General features: G+C 31.2%; 1 protein-coding gene and 1 long non-coding RNA gene across 2 annotated transcripts; one reads left to right on the top strand and one right to left on the bottom strand.

Moving 5' to 3' along the window:
* Positions 1-159: 159 nt before the first annotated feature.
* On the top strand, positions 160-25,415 carry LOC132731425 (uncharacterized; the record flags this gene model as incomplete). The annotated part of the gene is made up of 25 exons (XM_060717606.1): positions 160-333; positions 672-884; positions 1,306-1,348; positions 1,589-1,749; positions 2,103-2,207; positions 2,607-2,816; positions 3,107-3,149; positions 3,610-3,773; positions 4,066-4,230; positions 4,367-4,576; positions 4,744-4,786; positions 5,366-5,529; positions 6,020-6,160; positions 6,725-6,943; positions 7,516-7,558; positions 8,111-8,274; positions 9,920-10,093; positions 10,657-10,909; positions 11,968-12,128; positions 21,032-21,184; positions 21,892-22,086; positions 22,357-22,399; positions 23,934-24,097; positions 24,439-24,600; positions 25,282-25,415. Coding segments are annotated over 25 exons (3,701 nt in total), but the record flags the coding sequence as incomplete, so codon positions are not given.
* LOC132731426 (uncharacterized) lies at positions 13,537-16,797 on the bottom strand. Its single transcript, XR_009625887.1, has 2 exons — positions 16,516-16,797; positions 13,537-14,180 (listed from the first exon to the last, which is right to left on the bottom strand). It is a non-coding gene; the product is annotated as an uncharacterized LOC132731426 (long non-coding RNA).
* Positions 25,416-25,707: the final 292 nt, after the last annotated feature.

The raw sequence follows: 25,707 nt of genomic DNA, 5'->3' as shown, positions 1-25,707 counted from the left end.
ATGAGTTTTTCCTAGCTAAAATATCACCAGTATGTAGATTAAATTTGTAAAAAAAAATTATCAAAACTTTATATTAATTGCTGCATTATCGTCTATGCTCCCGAGACCAAGTTGCAGATGCCGATTAACAACATGATGAAATGTGAAATTTTTTTTCAGACTTCACATTGGCTAACTGGTTTTCAGAACGAGGTTTTGCAGACATGAGCACGCTTCCATCTTACATCGCTACTATACTTGCAAATGATATTGAACTGTCGATGTATCTCGGCGATAAGGAATGTGATAGACATGTAGCACCATATTTGTCTAATTCATCCAGTTGTTCATCAGGTAGACATAAAGAGGAATTAATATAAAACAATATTGTTTTCAGTGTCCAAAACTGACTATTTTGACAGGTTATATGTTACGATACATATGCAAATAAGCTTGGATGTTTATATAGCTTACAACCGTCTTTACTTGTTGATTTATGCGTATAGTACATGTCGTTATAAGAATTCATGCTATTGCACAATATTATTGCTGTCTTTGATCTAAACAGACGTCAATTCGTGATTATATTATTATACATCATATAAACGTCTTGATTGTCCCTTTCTAATATGCCGTATTATAAACTAAGATGCAACTTAGAATTTATAGAAATATGATATTATCTTTTCCAGACTGCCCGTTGACATTAAAAAATCCAGTGACAATAAGTAACGAAGTGTCTTGTCATATACCTCACTACTGCACAGCAGCTGACATCTGCGTTTATATACCACTTATCAATCGGAACATCCATGCTTACCTTAGACTCCATTCATGTGACGCCTTACTAGAAGTTGGTATTGAACAGTTCACTTTTTCAGTGGGATTATTTGACTACGAATTCGGTAAATATGATGTGTCATTTCATTTTCAACTTTTACAACTTGGACATCTTTAATTGGTTTAGACACTTTCTTTTATTCAAGTATTAAATATTGATATATGACAGTATTTATTGACGACAATGTTGGATAAGGTTGACATATTTAAATCGTTTCAAAAGTATAAAAATTTAACGTACATTCAAATACTTTTATATTGATAATAACTTAATATTAAAAATATTATTGAAAATACTGTTTAACAAGAATAACATTTTTTTAATCGTTTTAAAATTACAGACGCCAATATATAACTTTAAATGGTATACAGACTTTTTCAAATAAGACTCCTATTTTGCAAAGAATAGAAAGGAAATGGTCTTCAGTGGTTAATTATACGCTGCAAACGATATATATGTAATAAACAAAATTCTCTTAATTTTAGGTAAAGAAAGAGGAATAATTCTCAAAGATGTCTTCATGCTGAAGTAAGTTGAAGGGTATATGTCAATCTAATGTTTTACCGACCGGGCGAATTTTCAATATTTTTATCTTTTGCTAAGATGGATATCAAAGAACAGCAGGTTTGAGCAGAACGACACTTAGGTTTGATTACATTTTGAAACAGTCTTTTGTCCAACAACATTGATATGTTGTCAAAGTAGATAAACGACGCAATAAAAGGGGTATTTTTATCATTGATGATGACTGTCATTATTCATTTTCAGATTTCGCATTGATGACCTTACAACAAAGGGAGTTTATGTCGTAGGCTTAGATTTTAACATTTGCTTCACGAACGACAGTTGCGAACAATCATATGCAATTTTTGATCGAACAGTACTTCCGAAATTGCCATGCTCCTGGGATATGAGATTTAAAAACCAATGTTAGTAATTTACATAAAAATGTTATCTTCTTAACAATTTTGGCTTGACCTCAGCAAAACTATTTCAACAATTTGGATTTAATTCTAAGAATTATTTCAGTATGATTTTAAACGCGCTTGAATAAGTTGTGTTTAAAGGAACCTTTTTTTCTTAGGTTTACACTAAAACTATTTTGTGCGGCTATAATTCTAGTTTTTTTTAAAATTTTTTAAGATTAAATTTTTTTTAATGAGAATATCAAAAAAAATTGTAAAAATTCTTTTTGCTATTTTTTTATAGAAATTTTCTCTAAAAGAAGGGTTTTGTTTGATCGGGAAATCAAAAAGGAGATAAAACCGATTTTCCCAAAAAGACCAACAACTGCTCGAAACACTTGGTGTGGCGCCGTATATAGGAGACAATAACTGCTATCGTTCTGAACCGCCATTCTCACCATCACAAAACGGCTGGAATACCGGTATATGTCTCGTGGTATTTGCAAATTTCCTCTTGAAATCCTGTCAGCAGAACTACATATTGTTTAGTTGTTGCTGGAGAGAGGTTAAATTTAATGTAAGGTCTTGCTTTGCAAATATTTGAAACTGTTATTGCTTTTCAATGGGTTTCAAAGGGGAGGTTCTACTTTTGTCAATAATGCATTTTCTCCTCGGCCCTTTGGTCCTATTCAGGACATGATTAGGTTGTCTCATATGACACATATATTAATTAGTCATGGAATCAAACTCAGAAGAAGTCTTAAACCAGTGAAAAGAATTCGCTTCTCAGCTGACCCTGCGTAGATTTATCTAAATTAGCTAAAATTTCAGATATTTCTTATAAAAGACGACGTTACAAGCATAGTCTTTATCTTTTTCAGAATGCCCATCAGAATTATCATTAGCACCCCTGCCGTCAGGTATAGGATGCTATATTTCTGACATGTGTACAGCAATACGTTGTTGTCTTGAAGTTGATATCATTAAAACATCTGTTCAGTTTTATGTCACCGTTGACGGATGCGAAAAACAATTAACAGTTGGTATTGAACAAATGAACACTGTCAAGGACATCAGTGGTTACAAATTTGGTAAGACAACAGCTGTAACTGTTTCATTCTCATTTGTTCCATGATTTTGTAGCGACCAAATAACATGCGTCGAAAACAAACACATCGCTTTCCCTGTCTTAAAAGATAGCCGCACTATGTTTCTCAAAAAAATTAAATTCTGAGATAAGTCTTCAGCAATCGTTCATGTTTTCATTAAATATTAGAATAATTTTATTGTTTTCAATTAAAAATTAAAATATAAGAATTATTTTACCACCGATTGCTTTTTTTGTATTATTTCTGATACATATATCAGATTTACATTGCAGGCTCGTGGGATCGTTTCTATTTGAACGGAGTCTACAAGATAGAGTAAGTATTGTAGACTTTAAAGTAAAAGCAGATAGTTTTATACCTTATTGTATATTTAATTTACACAGTGTTAAAAACACTTTCTGTAAAATTTATAACAAGATTTTAAGAAATTTCTAAAAGTGAGATCAACCAACTTCTATGATGTCAATAGCTAATACAATGTACAATTTGCGTGCTTCATTCTAAGAGATCGAGAAAAAAAGAAATGAAAACTACTTTTATTTTCATAATAGTTTAATGACATCAAATAAATATAACTGCATGCGTTAAGTAGACTACTTGTGTTTAATACTTTATTTTGAAAATTGAATACAATTACACAGTATTTATTTTTACGAATTATTAGACTTGGAACAACTTAGAAGATTTACAATTATTGCTAAGGTTACAGATTATGAAAGTCGTAGAACGCATGATAGTTTGATTTAACGTCAATGTTTTCTCCATTTTCATCTAGTTTCAAGATTGAAAACTTCCACGGTGGACGTAAATATGTCGTAGATATGAACGTAAGCGCTTGCTTTGAAAGTCATGGAAACTGTTCATATATGATTCCTGTTCTCAAACGAGCTCTTTTGCCTAAAGCAAACTGCAGTTGGCTGAATGGATTCAATAATGCAAGTACGTGCAAATTATTTCTGTATTCTGCATATGAATATTGCGATTGATAATAATGATGATTACAAATTTACTTTTCATGAATCAATTTTAGCTTCAATATAACATATCGTGAACTATGAAAAAATTTCTGTTCATAGAATATATTAGTCATCTATCGGGCACAAGGAAAGTAATGGTTTCAAATATTATGACTATCCTTCAGCGGGGAAGAATTTACTTGCTACACACCCTTAAACCATAAACGCAAGACATGATAGTAACGTTGAAATGTTATTCTGTTACTCACTTTCAGACTTTTCTCTTGGTACTTGGAAACTCGAGAATGGTGTTAACAAAGGTGCTGCACTTTCACAGATTCAGTTTGACGTACTCGCAAATACCATCGGAATTAGTCAATACCTTAAAGATACCGAATGTGCCTTGTCGTCTGCAAGACCTTCGGATGGCTGGAACAACTGTAAGTTAAATGATATTTTGAAAATATCTACTTGTCCTGCTATAATTGAAGAAACTTCTTTCATTTTAATAGAGTTTGGTAAAACATAACATGCATTTTATGTACAATACATCAAAATTCCTTTTCTGTCTTTTAGCGTGCCCTTTGAAAGTGAACTTACCTGCACTGTCAAACAACGCAGAGTGCTCGATTGACTCATCTTGTTTGAATATCAATTGCTGCGTGTTTGTTGGTGAGATGAATCGAAAGTTCAGCTTCTCTCTACAAGTGGACGACTGTAATTATCAGATATCAGCTAGCATCGAAAACCTGGTGATGGAAAGGAAATTGTCTGCCTTCGAGTTTGGTAATTTCATGTTTTATTTATTCAACACAATTGAAGTATTTTAAATTGTAATATCGATGACTGAACATAAAAATACAGTATATTTATACTTTTTCAAAATAGTAAGCACAATTGCAATATACACCAAAAATGGCTGTGTCTCAAAAATTTGCCTTTTTTATTTGTAGGTAAAAAGATCGTGTTTGACATGGATGGATTAATAGCGCTACAGTAAGGAGATTGTATTTGTTACTTTGTATACCATTCCATGCAACTAGTCGTTTGTAACGTTATGTTTCATTGGATAAATTGGATAATCGTGACGTTTAATATATATTTTTATATACACGGCTGCTTTCAATTTATGAAGATATTTAATTTTATTCTTTAAAAAAAGAAATTTATTGTATTATGAGTTCGTTATAAGATTCTTGACAGGTTATATGGCCCTATATAAACGGTTTTTAAAAAAAATATATAGAAAATGGCGATCCGGGTTACAAATACAAACCACCGTTTATACTGAGCCATATAACCTGTCAACAAATCTTTGTAACTGATTATATGCACGGCTGCGGTAAACTGATGTTTAATTTTTATTTTTTCCTGAAAGAAGGTAACATGCAGTACTAACAGGACAAATGATATGATCGTGAATACACTGTTGTTTGCTATATATGAAACACCCCTAGTAATATAAGTTTACAACCTTTAATTGTGGTTCATAGGTTCCCTAGTACATCTTTATAGTTGATATGATAATAACAAAAATGCTAAGCTTTGTCAAATCATTCGTTCCCACCATTACAGGTTCATGGTTGTTAATCTAGAGTACAAGAACAAATATATGTTAGATTTAGCTGTAGATGTACAATTGGAAGCACACAAACCAGCTGCAATGTCAGTGAACGTCCTTGACGATGTGATCGTACCACGATTGCCGTGTCAGGTCAATTCTGGGTTTATAGCTACAGGTATTGTATCATTTTTTCCAAACAATACACATACCGTTCGGTATTTCCATCATTTTCTGTCACACAAAAGTGTCAGCATGGTTAAGAACAGTATAACTTTACCTCTTAAAAAACGTCCGCGCAGAAATTGCCAATTTTTGCAGATCTTTATACTGTCTACATGTTATGTTAAAGATCGAAAACATTTTTTTAATAATACTATCGGTAGCACCAAAGATAGACTAACTATTTGAGCGCTCGAGAAGATCATGTAATAACAAACTTATACTGCCTGTATAGAGCCTGATAACATAAACATCAACACAATCGCAGTTTAAATGCAGGCTTACATAAGAAATGTTGTTTTATATTTTTTTTTTTTGCAATGTGCTTATGTTTTTAAGGTTCTTAATGTCCTCAAAGATACTTTCAAGATAATATATCTCAAATGTACATGTAACATCACAATATGTCATGTATCGTTATTACATACATACACCTTTTTAATTAGACTTTTCGCTGGATAAATGGATGGAAGCTGGCAATGTTAGTGTTATTGACGAATACCAAGCTGTTCAACTGCTAGAAGACGTTGCAATTGCACCTTTTATGCTTTCGAACGAGTGCAAAATACACAGTGACTCGAAAATAGGTATTATTATTATTATTATTATTATTATTATTATTTTATAGAAATGTTCTTTTTCCTAAAAAAGGCTTTGATCAACGTAGTGTATTGTTAAAAATACATACTTTCTACTTGTTTTCACATGAAGTAAGATGTCTTTTTGTTTAGGGGGAGGGAGGAGTGCATTTCATCATTATTTGTTTAATAGATTCAGAATTAAATAAAATTGTTGAACTTATTGTAAAGGATTTGTTAACTATATTAAAGAAGCCATTCATTGATGTGTTTTTCTAACCATGTATAGCTTAAATGACAAACGAACCTGTGTATGGATAGTATAAGAATTTTGGATAACATGCCTAAATATCTTTACACCGAAAATCGAATATATTCCATTATGACGACCTCGATTTTCGAATGCAGTATTCGTTCCCTATGTTTCTATTTCTCATTTCTCCAATAAGTCGGCTTTGTAAGGATTTTTAAGAGATACAATCATGTATATTTGTATCATGTTTACTTTATAAATTATTTGCATTGATTGTTTCCATTTTACGACATCTGAAATAATATTGATTTTTTTTTCAGATTCCACCCATTGCCCTTTAAATATTGATGATTTACATGTGTACGGTCCAGCAACATGCTCACTGACAGAACTTTGTTCTGGTATTTTCTGCTGTTTAAGATCTCCAGAAATACCGGTGAATTTTCAAATCGAGGTTCAAATAGATGCCTGTAGGGGTGAAATAACCGTAGGCTTGGGAAAATTGAGACACCTTATTCCGTTTAGAAACTTTACATGGGGTACGTGTTGTTTATAAATAAGTTTAAGAAAACATGCTATAATGAAGTTGCATTTTGTTCCATTCTGGTAGTATTCCGCGGTTACTTTATTATTTTTCAATTCTGACAAGAGGACTATATGTTTAGATAACATTTAAAAAATCATTTTAATGTGAGTTTAAAGATATACTCTGCTTAAATTCGATATCAGAAAATAATGATAATTACTACAAAGTAAATATAAAATAAAATGTTTTGACTTTTCACACAAGTAGGTATATTATGTCTACAATTCTAGACATTATAGGTCGTCACAATATAAATATATAGTGTGGCAGTTTTATTTTTCAGAAATGACGAACTTTACTTGACCTATAACGCAGCTTCCCGTACATAGTTTACTCATTTTTTATCCAAATTAGATATATTTTAAATTAGTGAGAATTTCATAGTTTTTTCAAAGTGCCTGTGATTAAAATAGTTTCCCAAGTGTGAGCATAGTATAGCTTTAAGTTAAATTACATAGACGTTTATATACATTGATCATTTCGAATATGTGTTAACGTTGTGCAATGAGTTATTTTCTATTACAGGAGAAATGCAAACATTTAGCTTGTATGGCGTAATTAAGATCGAGTAAGTAATTCTACAGTTCTGTTAAATATATCTTATTATATTATAAACATTAAATGGCAGAATTATAATATATTTACTATTATAATGTGTTAAATCATCATATCATTTTTGGGTTGGGGAGGAGGGTGTGGTAATTTATGTCACAACGCCCCATTAGGATAATGCTTTCCAGCTTCGTTGAAGGAAAAAAAGACCCAAGTGCACCTCCGTGCATTATTTCGGGAGTAAACAGACACCTGGGTAGAAACTCTGACCAATTGTAAGCTAGCTGGATAGTTTCTTAACAAGGGATTCATATAAACAGTGGTTGGGGCCAGTGGTTTGAAGTCAGCTACCGTAACGATCTGGCCATTTATGCCAACAATCGTCGCAGGACAATAAAGTAATATTCTTTCCCAAATATAAATTAACCAGGAACGATGAAATTCTCGATAGACTAATTGACTTAATATTATTTAGTTTACTGTAAATGTATTATTTATTTTAAGGAAGTAGTCTCACAAACAATTCAAATTAATGATACATTTCATTAACGAATATCAAATATTCCAGGTTGGAAATATCGGAGCCAGTTAAATCACAGGTATACACTGTAAACCTTAATGCGAGCATATGTCTCGGCGAAAATGAAACCTGCAGTACAGAGGTTCAAGTTCTTAGAGAGAAATATCTAACTGCCTTGCCTTGTGATTGGTCAGCAGGATTTTTGGACGAAAGTAATTATTCTCATATTTTCATTTACATTAATGAAAACTTCAGTGATTAAAATCTTTTACATTGGAAATGTCATTGATACATATAAGTCGAAAGCCGCGGGCCCGGAATCTGACTTGCCGGGCTACAAGCAACGCCTGTATATTAATAAGGAACGTATATCAAATAATAACACAGACTGATATGCGTAAAGTCGGAGCAGGGCTGCAGCCCCGTCGAGGGCTGTAGCGCTCTTGGATTACATGTGTGACGTATACACGTTAATTTGAAATCTCATTAAAGTCAATAAAAAATATAATTCTTTGTCGCCGCCTTTAAAAAAATGGATGGACAGGGTCTATATTTGAGATATATTCAGATTACAAAGCGCTCTTCAAAAACAATATTCGATTAAAACTTGTTTCACAATTCAGACTGTTTCTAGATGAAGCCTCAGTTTTGTATCATAGATAACACTTTCAGTATAGTATGTAGTAGAAAATCAGAAAAAAATATCATTATAGTTGATAAGTACTTAAAACTACTTATCGATGATTAACTTAAAGGAATTTTTTTGCAAATCCATTTTCATAAATCATCATGTTAAAAATAAGGTACAAACAACAACTCTGACTAGAGATTTATAGTGGCGGACAAAATATTCGGGATCACTCGGAGCATTCTGCTGATAGTTTGAACACCGCCAATTCATTAATATAGATAGAACGGTACTAAACATGCTAAATGCGCGCATTTACTTATTTGTTGCTAGGGCCGGGAAAGAGCTGTTTCATATTGCTTTCCGCGTCATATGTAGCGCCTGATATTAATATATTAAAAAAATAAACCTGTCAAAATAACTTTTCAGTGTCATTTGTCGTTCACAGGCGTTCATTTTGAAATAACACAAAGTCAAACAATATTCTGTAACATTTGTCTTAATGTTTGCGGTAAAGGTAAAAAGAAAAAAACACGTTTCCTTTTATTTATCTTTGTTTTGAAAAAAAACAACAACAAAAAACATATTAATACAAAAAATATGACGTACATATTGTCTATGAAACGTTTGTCATTTGTCTATGAGATTATATCCCAATGTGTTCCCTTGCGATATAATTTTTGATAATTGGCGAGGTATTCCGAAGGATCATGAAACTTTTGGCTATGAATAATTCAATCACTTTCTATATAAATATAGTAGTTATATTGAAAGTGTTTAGATGGCAAGATAACCATTGTTGCTCATGGTCAAATTAACGCTTATCTGGTTCGTATAAGACACGAAAAAGGGCGAAATGAGCCGAAATTTAACGAACCAATGATGTATGTTATAATCTAACTAACAGCAGTATGCATTTTTGCAAATTATCGTGTTATAATGGAAATGAGAACAAAATACCGGTAATAAATTATCAACATGGCAATAAAAATATTGTGTTGTACATGAACAACAAAAAGCTGATGAAGAAATTTTCTGTCATTATCATTAAAAAAAGTATGTGCAGTATATTGTTTATGAAAATCACTAAAGAAAGGGAAAGAATTTCTAAGCCAGCGACCTTTACCGCTTGGTTAAAGAGCACCTATATTGCATTATTCATCTGTACATATTACAAAATATCATAATTATATTAAGATTTACTTAAAAAGTAAAATGCTTTGTTAAAGGTTTCAAATATGAGGAATGGCGAAACAAATCACATTACGACAGCACGCAGCTCCCAGAAACCGGTGTTGAATTTTACTTGTCAAAAATTGGCGTCGAACCCTACTTGAAGACTACACAATGTGACACTAAGGCGTTTCCATATATATCAACGTCTGCCGTCGGTTGGGCATCAGGTATTCAAATGTTTTCGCAAGAAAGCTTAATGTTTTGGGTTTTTTTGTTGGTTTTTTTTTTTTTTTTTTTTTTTGTAAAAGTTTATTGTAGACCAACCATTGTGTAAATACAGACTGATTATACGAGCGCTGAAACATTTTACATCCCAGTTCGAATACTTTTGAAAACTTTAATTCCGCCTTATCCATATACATGTAAAAAAAATACAATTACAGTTGAATTTTGTAAAATGGCGTTGTTTTAATCCAACATAAACAATATGTAGTGGTTTTTGTTGTTGTTTTAGTTCTATGTGTGTATTTCTAAAGGTTAGGTGCACTGTTACTGTTAATAAAGCCATAAGAAACGCAAACGTGTTGACACTACGAGATTTATTCAAATACTAATAATACAAAAATCACGTGATTAGAAGTACGCATGCGCGTTGGTTAGGCGTGAAATGTATAGTCTGTTTCATAAATATATAACAGTCTTAGATAAAGAAATTGTAATATTTTTACAATTGAACGCTACTAACGTGTTTACATAAGTAATATATAAATATAACCCTTTTATTTTATAGAGTGTCCAAGTAATGCTAGCTTTCAACCATTACCTGATCACACAAGATGTTTTATGGACAAAACGTGCTCCAGATTTCAGTGTTGTTCCTATGTTAACATGATACAACGATCATTTGATATAACATTCAAACTGGATCCCTGCAGTCAAACATTAATAATCGGAATTGAACGCATTTTAAAACATATCTCTTTGACAAAGTTTGAGTTTGGTGCACACAACAAGTTTTATTTGAATGGCTTTGTTAGACTTGAGTAAGTTATTTACCTTTGATATGATTGAAATGTATTCATATTGCATGACTAACACATTAAATGATTAAACATTAAATTACAAGTAAAATGGTTTCCTGCGGGGAACATATTAATGATATAAAGATATTTCATTTAACTATTTTCAACATTGTTTGGGGGGATAAATAAACGTTGGTATCAGGAATATAGTTGACAATAATCGATCAATATAGAAGAAGGTCTTTGGAAACTGGTGACCGTTGATGACCGAAGAAGGTCGAACATAAAACAATTATTTCTTTTTAAGAAAATGATTAAATAGGCCTACCATTTTATGAATAATTCCGAGCAAAAAAATATAAAATAAAGTAAACACACAAGTCTTCGCAGAAAATATCTCTATTTATTATGGCAGATGCCACTACGAATATTTTAATTTTGTAGATTTTCAGTATAAACAATTTATTGTTTGTAACATTTTGAGATACATATTAAAGAAACATTGATAATTTTCAAACACATCATTCAAGTTTTTCCACCTTAAAGGGTAAACTAGTTATAGAAAATTAAAAATATCACGTAATAGTTTTTTTGTTCTTAATTAGGTGTAATTCTGACTGATTCCCTTGAGAATTATCCGTAACGTACCGGCAAACGGTATTTAGCCAGGTTTTCGAAAAGGTCAATTAACCAATCATGTACGGTTTACAGATCACATGCTCCTCCATGTACCGAAAACAGGTCACGTGCTCCTCCATGCCTCAAAAGTTAAACGCGTACCAATACCCTGCGGTCTCCAGACCGCAGGGAATAAATATGCTAAGCAATAATAGTCATTGCTCTAAGTTACTGTCAAGTTTTTGCTCTAAGTTACTGTCAAGTTTCTATGACATGCCACTTAAAATTATATATACATATTCAAAAGATAATTATAACATGACATTACCACGTTAACGTATTGGCGAGTAAATCGAATGAAATCAAGTGTACAGGTTTTAATATGTAATACGCGTGATTACACAAATATTATTATTATTATTATTATTATTATTATTAATATGCTAATGCTGTTATTTCAGCTATTTGATCAAAGACCTTCCAATACAACGGGTATATGTTGCTAGTGTCAACTTAAGTATTTGTTTGGACCACGAAAACTGTCAGAACGAGGTTGATATTCTCCGAAATGAAATTCTGCCGCAGTCCATATGTAAAATGAACCCAGGATATACAGATAAAGGTACGATCGAAAAATAAAAACGTTTCTAATTTGAACCGACTTTTGTAAACGGAAATTGTTATTCCCGATTTCAAAATGCTTTAGGAGGAGGAAAGGAGCGTTGATCCAGTGGTAGTACGTGCGCTTGGGAATTGAAAGGTTAAGGGTTCGAGTTCTATTAGGGACAGTTGCTAATTTCGTAGATAGACATTTATTATTTGACCACTGACAGGTTTAATCGGTAGCCTGAGATTACTGTATAATTCTGCAGACTCCCCCATCAAGATCGGTAGATGTAGTCTAATAGCCTATTGTGTAAGAGTAAAATGTTTGAGTCGAGAGGCATATCAAGCGAATAAAATGTATAAAGTCTTGGACTCGTAAACGCTGTCTTTTTCAAGCAAACACACGTATAATGTTAAAGTTGAACAATACAACCGTTCACAATATATTAGTCAACGAGTTTCGAAGTTGTTACAGTAAAAGTTTATACCCTTGAAATGGTTAGGAAACTATATTGTAAATTCGGGAGTAAATCTATTTACATTATTAATTTAATTACATGTTTTTAACTGTTCATTACAATTTGTACAGAAAACCACCTGTAAATGGCACTGCCACTGCGAAAAATATACTGATATACGGGAATATACGGTCCCGTATTTTTGACATATACGGGCGTGTACGGGATGTATTTGTCGAATATACGGACCAAGTATACGAGTCCGTATAGGGAACACCGGGTATACGGGAAGTCCGTATATGCATCAGGCATATACGGAATTCCGTATTTGCACCATATACATGTACGTATATTTGTTCGTATGTTTGAAGTATACGGAGAATAAATCCCGTATACGGACTTTATCAAGGTTGTTATCCCTAGTATACTATAAATATACCAAGGATATACGAGACCGTATTTTCTACATATACAGAGGATATACGGACTCGTATTTTCTACGTATACATAGGATATACGGAACCGTATATTCTACATATACAGATGATATACGGACTCGTATTTTCCACATATACAGATGATATACGGAATCGTATTTTCCACATATACAGATGATATACGGAATCGTATTTTCTACTTATACAGAAGATATACGAATCGTATTTTCTACATATACAGGGGATATACGGAATCGTATTTTCAATATATACAGGGGATATACGGAATTGCATTTTTTAGTTGTACACAGGGTATACAGAACTGTATTATCGAGATAAAAGAAGGTACAGATACTATCAAAAGCATGCATTTACATATAAGTAACACGTATACATGACCGAAATGCAGGCTTGTACAATAGAACATGTTTGATTACACATTGTGAATTGGAACTTTAAAGTCATATGCTTAAGAACTTTATCTTCACAATTGGAGTATTTCAAATAATAAAGTAAAAACCAAATCGAGTCACTATTAAATATTTATTATTTCATAAACATATATTCAATATGTATACATATATATAACAAAATAAACATGTCTTCGCTACAATAGTCATACTTATTCCAGAGGGACACATTAATGTAGCGTTGCAACGGAACGGCGATATACCGGTATGTTGCAATACAGAGTCATGAAATACGTATCACGGTGCAGAACATCCGCACCGCGATATTTTCTTCAGAGATCGAATTATACATGTACATTTTTCGATATTTTCAAGCCGTAACCTTTATGAATTGCATGTTGTTTAAATCTAGAACAAACTATGCTAAATTGAAGTTCTTTTCGATTTATCTTAACAATGATTCATGTGAGCCACTTATATTACACCCATAAAATATTTTAAAGATATTCATATCATTTGCTCGTGTTAACATTCACATGTTATGTTAGGAAAATGAGTCCATGGCACAAATTGATAATTACAGAGAGTTTTAATAATAAGCATTAAAATTAAAAATCCGTATTTTCAGAAATTCGACATTCAAACACTGTTCTTAAAAGCACTTAAATATATCAATCATCTATAGGCCAGTGTGACGGTGTCTATTTCGTGACGTAGGAAATGTTTTCTCCAGATATTACAATCTTCTTCGGCATGTGTGTATCTGAAAAAAGAGAGTTTAAAATCCTGTTTAAATAGTGTCATGAAATAGTTATCACAACTTTCAAAAAGTCTATACACAAGCATTTTTTCAAGCGTATACATACGTATATACATTTTTTTTCTTACGCAAATTTCAAAATTATCTTATATCATTAGGATAAAGATGTCATTTATAAGCAACCATTTACACAGGATTTAAATTAAATGATTAATCTTTGACGGATGATAAGTTATATGTTTTTGTTATGAAACTTTTACGAATATATTATTTCACACTTGTAATATAAATTATAATGGTATCTTTGTTCTATGTAAAGAGTATTTTATTGATTAAAAATATATGTAAACAAAATAACATTGCATTGGGAAAAAGTGCTGACATAATCTTTTTGATCGTTTTACGATGTATATTAGTATCGTTAGTAGGAGTCAATTCGTTTGAAAAAAATGGTTTAAAATGTACAGATATTTACTACTCAGATGTAGATCCGTGTTTGCACAATAATATCCAGTTAAGTAAAAGGCGGAATACCCAGCTATACTTCTCATTTATATAAAAACATATATCTTAACAAATTTGGATTATTGTTTGTTTTAGTTTCAATTGTTTCAAAAACTATCTCATCACAACTTCACAGCAACGAATGAATACCTTCAATATACAATAGTGTAGATTAATATTTTTTTTATTGTTAAGACTGTTTAACTAGGTAAGTTGACTATAGAATCTCTTACAGTGTGCCATCACTAAAAATAAAGTGATAATTCTCACAAAAATTATAAATCAAAATATCCTACCCTTGCCTATAGCATTAATCTGATTGTTTGAAATCAAATTCAGAAAATAAAATATACGTATCATATGTGACAATTGCATAAAATAACATAGGAAATATTTTAGTTAATACATGCGAATGCGACAGTATTACGTGCGCACGTGAAACATTTACGTATCAACGCCATATCATGATATGTTTCACGTGCGCACAAGTACTGTGCGTTTAGTATAATAATTAATTGACGAGGTGGTCAAGTCCACCATCCAGGTGTAAAACAGCTATCATATTGTGTTTATTATCTTCAAACAGGCTAGCTATATAAATTAAATTATCAACAAATTTACCAACTCTCAGCGTAATGCAGTAGGTAAGGTTGTGGTAAATATCAATGCAATACAGCTAGGCTCGGATTGCACCTTTTTCCCAAAAGTATTGCTTTATAATTATCAATCAAGTAAGAAAGTTTTGTATCATTTATTGCAAAGATTATAAATGCTGTGCTATTTTCTATTAACTTCTCATTTTGTTTTAAATGTAGCTATATTTAGCCCTATTTAGCAAGTTGGTGCAAATTTATACGGAATGCATGATACTGTACACAGACTGTTTCAACTATAGTTAAGTTTGCACGAAATACTCCTGCACTGCAAAAGTACTATGACTTCTACATACTACACACTATACAGGATAAAAATCACTATCATCCGTGCATGTATATCTAAATTATTAAATATCATAACAAAACTACCTTTCTATTCCAATTCATTTTTCTAATGTAAAATTTAAAAAAAAAATATGGTAAGAAAAACGCAAAAAAAAGTGAGACAACTTGTGAGGCTCGAACTCGTGATAAAATTTAATGTGTATGACATTCGAATGACTTTACTAACTTTGCCATCAAGACATTTCAAATTCTGTTTCTTATCTGACATTATATTCGCTTCTGAAAACCCTGTTTTACCTAGTCAGACAAAGGTTGTTAACTTTAGTGTACATGCACAAAAGAAAATGTAAAGTCACTCGCACATTATCGCTTACGCACGTAGTAACTAAAAAAATACTATCATTAACATATATAAAAGTGATTAAACTGTGAAGAAATACATATTTTTTGATACAGCAATATGTTAAAGAAAAGAAAACTAATTTAATAAAATAAAGTCGCATGCACAGCGCATCGATATCAAACAATTGTGTGTGTTGGAGTTATATATATTTTATATATTTGATTTTTGCATATTACAAGCAAGGATGTTTTAGCATTTTCAAATGCGCTGCAAAATGCTTATATGCCTTAATTGACATCATTTTATATCATCATTCCGCCAACAAGATATAAAAGAGAACCAATGTATTTATAACTAACCACATTTATTCATGTCAAAATAAATGCGTGTAATTAAGGAAATTTGACTTTTCCTTGAGAAAGATTAAAACATATGATGTCAGTACGGATGGGAATATATGAGTCTGTGTAACTATTCTTTACAGACAGTACGTCCGTGTAATTGTCTTATTTTATTCACAAAATACAACAATGTATATACGTTAACTTACATCTATATTACTTGCTACCATACTTTGCTTCATCTATAATTGCTGTTAAGAGGGCACAGCTGCATTTCTGGAAGATTTAAACACGCTGTACACTGTCCTGAAAAAATCATAATATAACTTCATCATAAACTGATAAAGAGCACATTGAAAATATTTCATAAGTGATCACATATGCGAGTGTTAATACTGTAGGAACGTGTTCACTTGTATGTGCATGTGTAGTTGTGTATGTTTGTGTGTTCGTGCGTGCGTGCGTGTGTTACCATATCGCTTTATGTGAAATATAAGTCAAAATGTGGAATGTCGAAAACAATTGTGATGTACAAAGGCTCTATACAGTTAATTTATGTATAACGAAATATTTAATAACTGTTTCCTCAAACAGGCGCGTGTTTGTGACTGACCCATGCGATATCACCTTATGCGTAATGTTTATCTAAAAAAAACTAAACAAAATGTTTTAATTATAATAAGAAACAAATATTTAAATTTTAATTATTTGTGCAATAAAAAATCCAATATCAATGTTGAAAACTCAGTTCATGTATATACAATTTAAAATCTGTGCTATCCTGAACAACGTAGATAAATAACCAAGAATATCGAATGAAAAAAGAGTTGTCTGTCCTGAATTGCGAGTAAACTCGATCTTGCTAATTACTTATTATGCTAAAACAATACAAACAAAACCGTTTTAAAACTTCTGGTTCGTTGCTGTATTTTATATCATTAAATAGATATTGATATTTTAGGTGTATAGTCATAAGTAAAATAGATATGTAATATATATTGTATTGTAATAAGCATCTTAATAAGAAATGTATTGATATTCGCATAAGTATTTATCTCAAACACATGTCTAACATATGTTATATAATTATGTATATTTGCATGCCATACTATCGGTCTTACAGTTTCGTTTCGGTAAGACTGATTAAATATGGGATTATTAGCATAATAGGAATCTATATATAATATAATCTATGTATCTTTGCTCAATAGTGAGGTAAGATATGTAGATAAACTAATTTAGTTTAATGATTTATGTAATGTAGTGAACATTAATTATGTTTGTTGTGACACTTCTTCATAGATTAATATCATGGTAAATTATATTATTTTTGGGTAGTTAAACATTTCTAGAACAGAACATTTAATTCATGCAATCATTTTAACAGATAAGAAGTACGTGAGTGTAAGACAAACATAAATTAATATTTGCATTGTTCTACGTTCAAACGAATAAGTTGTTATTATGACCTTCTCCTGCAAAGTCATAATTATATTGTGATAATGTTTTTCTTTTAACATATGCACTGTTCGTTATCTTGTAAATATGCTGTAATATGTCATCATGGGCTTATAAGCCTTTTTGACTGAAATAAAATGTCTGTCTGTCTGTCTGTCTATATGCACGAGTTTTAAAATTCTTACACCGACACTAAGCTTCGTATCAATGTAAATATAAGCATATCTTTTGACATCAAGGGTATTTATCTGTCATTCTTTGTATTAATGTAAATAAAAAATTCTGACAAATATTTTCTTTTTTTATTCATCTAAATGTATGATGATATAAATGAAAAAAGAAATATTTGTTTGCTATTTTTGTTTCAGATTTGTATTAACTTATATATAGTTAATATAAATAAGAAATATATAGAAACATGTGTACAGAAATTAAAAAAAAAAGTGAATAAAAATGAAAAGAGCGGAGTCTTTAAAGTGACTTATATTTGCATCAAATAATGGGGATTTGTATAAAAATAAAAACTGTGAATACATATATACATTACATGAAATACTCATTGAAAATTGTAATTATTATTGACTTTAGTACATGAACAATATTGACATATGTGTCACGGTTCAGAATTGTTCACTATTTAGAGGAGAAAATGGTCGGATAGCACCATGGCTGCATATAGCTTAAGAGTTTTAGTTCGCATATTGCTTGTAAATCTGTGAATTTTAATAAAGCAGGGGATTATGCCACTGTTCAGGAAAAGATTTGTAAGCGGCCGAATAGCTCAATCGGAGTCCCCGGTTCAAGTTTCGGCCAGACTGCACATTTCTCTCACACTATGAAATACGACAAAGCATTTATAGATACAGTTATAGGATAAATCACATATCTTATGAACTATTTATTACACGATGATTATATAAATACTTCTATTACGTTATATCTACGATTTTTACAAATGAGTTTGTTTATAAATTATAATCACTTATGACTTTATGTAAATATTTTATGTTTATTGGAGGTGATTTATAGGCCCATTGGGCCGGGTATATTTGATATGTTGTAAAATTAGATTTGTAAAATAAGTTTACACTTGTCATTAAAACAAATAAATTACTTACTTACTTACATGATTTTTTAAAACAAACTACGATAATTTTTATTTTTTAAACAGAAATTTACTCATACAAAAACTGTTTCGAAGATACATAATTTTATTTTAACCAGGATACAAATGTTAATTTACATAGCCACGGATTTATATTACAATATGTAATATAAATCCGTGACATAGCACGGCCATGTTCCCCTGTCCTGTTCAAGTCACCGTTTATGCAGAAACACGGCTGATGGGAGACGAGAAAACTCGGGAGATGATGATGATATTTTTCAAGAAATGCTATTTCGAATAATTTGACATCATCTATCAACAATGCATGTACATACTCCCCAGTGACATCCATCTGATTCTAGCTTGTTAACTTAAATATAATTGGACCTGGCAGCAGGGTACTTCAAAATTTACTTTAAGATAAATCTTAATTGTGTCTTGTTTAAATGACGAATTCCGCCAGATAAAAGGATAACAACAACACGACGCTGCAAAAACATTTGAAAGAATACAGCAGCTATGTCTGTTTGATTGTAACATGTCAGGTTCGAGTCTTTATAATATCTGGAACAAAATCACATAGAGACTCGATTATGAGATCACAATTTAATTCCTTTATTTCGTACATGAATTATATTAGAAATAAACAGTAAAAATTACCGTTAAGACATTCAACACCAATTGCGCTAACTTACGTAATCAGAGAAAAGCGACACTCGTTATACCCTGCTGCGTTTATGATCAATATCCGGATCAATATCCGGCTTAATCAGTATTGGCTTCGATTATCGCAATACAGCACGTGGCTATTACACAATATTATGTCATAAATGAGACCGCGCGGATAGAATCAAAATTGAGGAATTCGGAACTTCATAAGATTTTTATGCAAAACTTGTGTACAAAAACGCAAATCTTTATGTTTCCTGAAATAAAAGATTAAGTAAATAAATAAATAGATAAATAAATAAATAAATAAATATAAGAATAATTGAGTGATGAATGAATGTATGAATAAATGAATGAATGATTGGTTTATTGATTCAGTGAATGAATGAATGATAAATTAATGAATTAATGAATGAATGAATAAATAAATGAATGAATGAATGAATGAATGAATAAATAGATGAATGAATGATTGGTTGATTGATTCAGTGAGTGAATGAATGAATGAATGATGGATGAATGAATGAATGATGAATGAATGAATAAATGAATGAATGAATGAATGAATGAATGAATGAATGAATGAATGAATGAATGAGATATCATTGTTGATTTTTATTTACATATGCAAGTACATGTATTATATTATGTATAGCCTATTTTTTGTAGGAGATATTTTAACGTAAAATTTAAATGCTGTGTGGACAATCCCGAATTTATCTTCGTGATTTCACAATTATTTTAACTTTCACGATTTCAACTTCACAGATTCACGATTTTAATATAATTAATTCATGTTTTGAACATCACAATTTCAAATTTATCATTTTCTCATGTTTGGCTCATCATCATCATAAAATATAATAATGATAATGAAAAAGAAATTACAAAATAACATGATTCACCATAGATGCAAAATACAAAAACGTACTATCTAATCGTCAATCGCAATTGTAAAGTATTCGCTATTGCACAGCGGGATTGAGCTAGAATACCGCGTCTGCATGCTACAGGTGGATGTCTTACACGTTCTGTGCACTGACGGTATCATTCGCTATTTCTATATACAGAATCCGTATTTGCACGAATACGGAATTTCGTATTTTAGTAATATACGGACTTGTCATAAAAATTCCGTATATTAGTAAAATACGGACTTCGTACATCAAAATTCCCGTATATTACGTGTGTACGGAGTTCGTATACTAGTCATATACGGACTGATATAGTATACGGTCCCGTACATCTCCGTATTTCAAGTTTCCCGTATTCTTACACGTATATCAATGATATACGGAATTCCGTACACTTCCGTATATCCATGTCTTTTTCGCAGTGTGCATTAAAGAATTATGAGTTCTTTCATTACCAAACCGAGTCAGACACCAAAAGTCTTAGTTAAATTATTATGGTGACGGTATTGTTTTTAGGTAACATTTGTTGTACTGTGTCGGGGAGAGGTTATCATATGCCTATTAACTTAATTTCAGACTTTTCATTGACCCAGTGGAAGGAAGATAGGAATATATCTATATTTGGCACCCTTGATCACGTGGAAGAGATAGAACTGATGACAGATTTGGGTGTTTATCCATACATGATGGAAACGGAGTGTGCAGTGATAAACAGCAATATATCTCAAGGTATTATTACATATTAAAAAAAGTCTGGAAAAGCGCTGATCTCTTGGAAGCAACGAAAGAAACAACATAAAATGAAAATATCAAATTGTGAATGTAAACGTTCGATGAAAAGGAAAACGTATGCTACCCATTTTATCATAATATTTGCTGAATGAGCAGTCGTACATGTTATGATTGTTATTTTTATCATCACTATCATCATCATAGTTATCATCATCATCATCATAGGTATCATCATCATCATCATCATCATCATCTTCATCATCATCATCCTTTTTATCATGTAAGCTAGTCGAATGCGTTATTCACACAAACATTTTGGGATGAATTATACAAGAACTCTCAAAACATTGTCTGTACGATTTGATATAGATTATTTGACGTCAAGTTCAAATGCAAAATGTATATATCATCTCAGCTTACATTAAATTGCGAATCATTTTAACATAACATAACGAAACGTAACGTAACGTAACATATTAACATACCATACCGTACTGTACCGTACTGTACCGCACCGCACCCTACACAACACAACACAACACAACATAACATATAACATAATATAACATATAACATAATATAACATATAACATAATATAACATAATGTGAACTGAAGTAAATATTTCTCATTTTCATGTCATGAAGCAGAATTTCATCGACATATCATAGATCATTCAAATATCTTTTTTGAATATATTCTCAGCATGTGGCGTTGTCCCCAGTTTCCCGCCAGAATGCAGTTTATCTGACACGTGTTCGAGAATATCGTGCTGCATACAGTCCGACATTTTACAACGGCGAATTTTCTACGAGCTGGATTTTGACAGATGCAATCATGTGATAAATATCACAATTGAGACATTCAGCAGAACATTGTCACTCTATGATTTTAAATACGGTACGAAGTTGTTAAAAATGGTTCGTCTCAGGTTAAGTAAAAACTTAATTTAAATATAGACACTTGTTTTTTTAATACTTTTATATTTTCTACGGAGTTAGATACTCAATTACGTTTTTTCTTGCTGCGAATAATATAAACATTTCCAATATTTACGTATCTTATGAAATGTAAAAAGTAATAGCTACAATGTAGCTTAGTACACTATTATTTATGCATTTAAAACATTTACATAAACTACTTATATTTAATGTCATATTTCAATTGTAGGGAAAGAAATGACGATTTCATTATATTCAGCGTTAAAGATGAAGTAAGTGCTAAAATGTATTACTTTGTGTGATAATAAGAAAATATTTTAAATGCTATATTTCAATGCTTATCATTTTCGAACCAGACATGTATCGACCGCTTCATGACAGATAATCGAGCTAAGTCCTTTCACACCTTAAACAAAAATACGACCACGCCTCTATAAAAAGCTCGCTTAATAGAAGCTATTAGAAAAGAAGTGATATTTTAGCTAGTGCTAAAAAAGTTATATATAAATAATCTGCTTGATTTTCTGCCATGTAATTAATTTTGTTATTTTTAATACAAACAAAAATATGTCAATTTCATAATATTATCTTAAAATATTGAAACAATTCGCCAAGGCATTCATATAAGGTTACAAAATGATATATCTTTTTTTAAGAGGAAAGTCATGAAAAAAGAAAACTGTCATTCTCTTAATTCCTCTCTTCCAAATTATGTACTTGAATTTTAAACTTATGAATTATAAATCATACTAAAATATACATTCTCTAAACGTATTTTAGGGTTTGAAAGCTCCAAGCAACAACACGCCGGTCCTTCCACGTTTAATTTTTAGATACAGTCATAACGCCAGTAGGGTCAATAATTGTAATATAAATCCATGGTCAAATTAACTTCTCGATTTATGAAAAGATGAAGAAAACAAACCACAACAACAACAAACAAGACCCAACATATTGTCTGATTGTGAGAAAAAAATCAGTGATATCTATATCTGCAGTCATAATCGTTGGTTTCTTTCGTTGTTGATTTTTCTTCCGCGGACTACAGTTCGAGACTATCATAAAACATTACATCATATTGCATAATCAAATCATACTGCGCGTTACCTCGCCTTATCTCGTATATCTATTTGTCATAATTGCGTGTCACACTGGCATGATTTTACTCCCCTCAGGCGATTACAGTTTCTAAAGAATTAGCGTTCAAATATGTTAAAAAAATATTGGTAAATTAACGCAGTGGCGTGGTCTGAAAAAAAAACAACTTTATTTTATTGAAGGAAAGTGCTTTAATAATTTTTATAGTATACTTAATTAATAATTTTTTATCTTTAGTTTGATGCCAATTATATATTACACAACGAATAATAATAATAATAATAATAATAATAATAATAATAATAATAATAATAATAATAATGATGATGATGATGATGATGACAACAAATGAAAATGATGAAATAATAACAATTATAATATTGATATTGAACAATACTGATAATTATAAAATAAAACAGGGAAAAACGCGTCTGTGAAGACATAATCATTGTGAACATACAGCCCAGCCAGATATATGCAAATGACATATATCCGGTTTAATATGGTCATTAATTGCATTCATTAAGAAAAGAATATTTCAGTTCGAAACGTCCTTATTGACAATATTTTAGTAATAAAAAGCTCAGCTGTGTGCGTTCCGGTATTTTAAACGGGAGGCTAATGTCCGCATTTATGTAATGATTTGCGCATGCCATTTGTTGTAGGTTATAAATATTACAGGACATAAGTATGCATTTTCTTTTACAGATTTATGGTTGACTACCTGGTGATGAGTCAGTCACACTTTATTTCTCTCAATATCAGTCAATGTTTTGAATCCAATGAACCATGTACGGAAGTTGTCGAGGTTCTCAAAGAACAGAAATTTTCATCCGAAGATTGCCCTATCAATAAAAACTATAGGAATGACGGTAAGTAAACTTCGATTACATACATATTATTTAAATATAATTATCTTCATTATCTACATTTCCTTCCGTCCAGAACGGAATAATAATATACCTCATAAACCCGACAATTATTTCTTATTTTTGAATTTTCATTTGCCGCAAATTCCCTACATCATTTCTATTTTGCAAACTTCTAATGATCATTAATTATGTAATTATTCCGAAATGGATTTGAATTTATTTTTCTCCGGATATCATCGATTGATAAACATTAGTTCTGATTTTAAAAGCTAGGTAAGACCGATTCTACAGTAGAGTCTCCTATACCAAATCATTAATTTTGCATGTTTGACTCGGTACAGAATTTTCATTGACGGAATGGGCATCACATAGGAACATGAACGCCACTAAACTACCGGCATATGCAAGAAAGGTTCTTCATCGCGACCTTGGAATAAGTCAGTATTTGAAGGACAGTGAGTGCGTTGTGATGCCTTACAATGATTCATATGGTTGGAATTCAGGTATTCATCCTTCAAAATAGGATATATTTAGACTATATTATCATTTTTTCTTTCATTTCCTTAACAAAAAATATAGAAAAACCTTGGAATTACCCAAAATCTAGATTTTCCATGTTAACACGTGGCCTTACACCTAATTTTGGTGAAAAAATGTTGTTTTGTGGCATTTTTTATTTTTTTAATTAACACATATGTGTTTTTAGGTATAATGATATTCGTATATCTTTAAATTCGGAACTTCTTTTTATATGATTCTTTTTTCTCTTTTGAGTGCACATAGGGAAAATATGTTATGTTTTAAATTCTTCTATGAAAACGCAGTATTATTGCACAATAATATTGAAAGAAAAAAGCAGTTTCTTTTAAGAATAAAATTTACTAGTTGAAGGGAATGCAGTATCCTTGTGCATTTTCAAATTTAAAAAAGACATATTTGGTATGAATTTCCGAAATTTCAATAAATGTCTGCTGTAACAGTAAGAATATTTAACCTATTAAGCATAAAGCATATCTTTAAAACGAAAATCCATTTACAGTGTATAGTGTGCTATTTAAGCGTACTATTATTATCGGAACATTGAGTACAAATTTACCAGATGTTTATTTCGTTGCTTATATAATGGAAACAAATACATTGGAAGAGTTTCTGTTTTTTAACACTTAAAATAATTTGTATTTCAGATTGTGCTGATAACGTAACTTTACTCAACATAACTGACGCGGACACGAGAATATCGTGCAATTTACAAACATCTTGCTCAGATTTGAATTGTTGCTTCCATGTCGACGGGGAAAATTTAACATACCCTTTTTAGGGACCAGTTTCTGTTTTTACCCTTTTTGAGCTTTAAGTTAACCCGTTGGAAAAAGGAAAACCCCCTATCACGAAATCCCCTAAGGTGCGGCATGGGGAATTTAACTCCCCAAAAAGGGGTTTTTTCGAAACTTAAAAACATTTTTTTTTTTAATTTTTTTTTTGTAAATTTTGGGAAAATATCATGTTAAGCCCTAATTAATTAAGATTTATATATGCATTGATTACATTTGCGAAGCTCTTGTTGCATTTGTGGCAAAACTGCGATATATTCCGTTCCGGGCGATCTTGAC

Source organism: Ruditapes philippinarum, unplaced genomic scaffold (genome assembly GCF_026571515.1).
Source record: "Ruditapes philippinarum isolate M1 unplaced genomic scaffold, ASM2657151v2 ctg8459_1_1_1_1, whole genome shotgun sequence".
Taxonomy (NCBI): Eukaryota; Metazoa; Mollusca; class Bivalvia; order Venerida; family Veneridae; genus Ruditapes; species Ruditapes philippinarum.
Note: the sequence above shows the minus strand (reverse complement) of the source record. Positions and strands in the feature narration are given on the sequence as shown.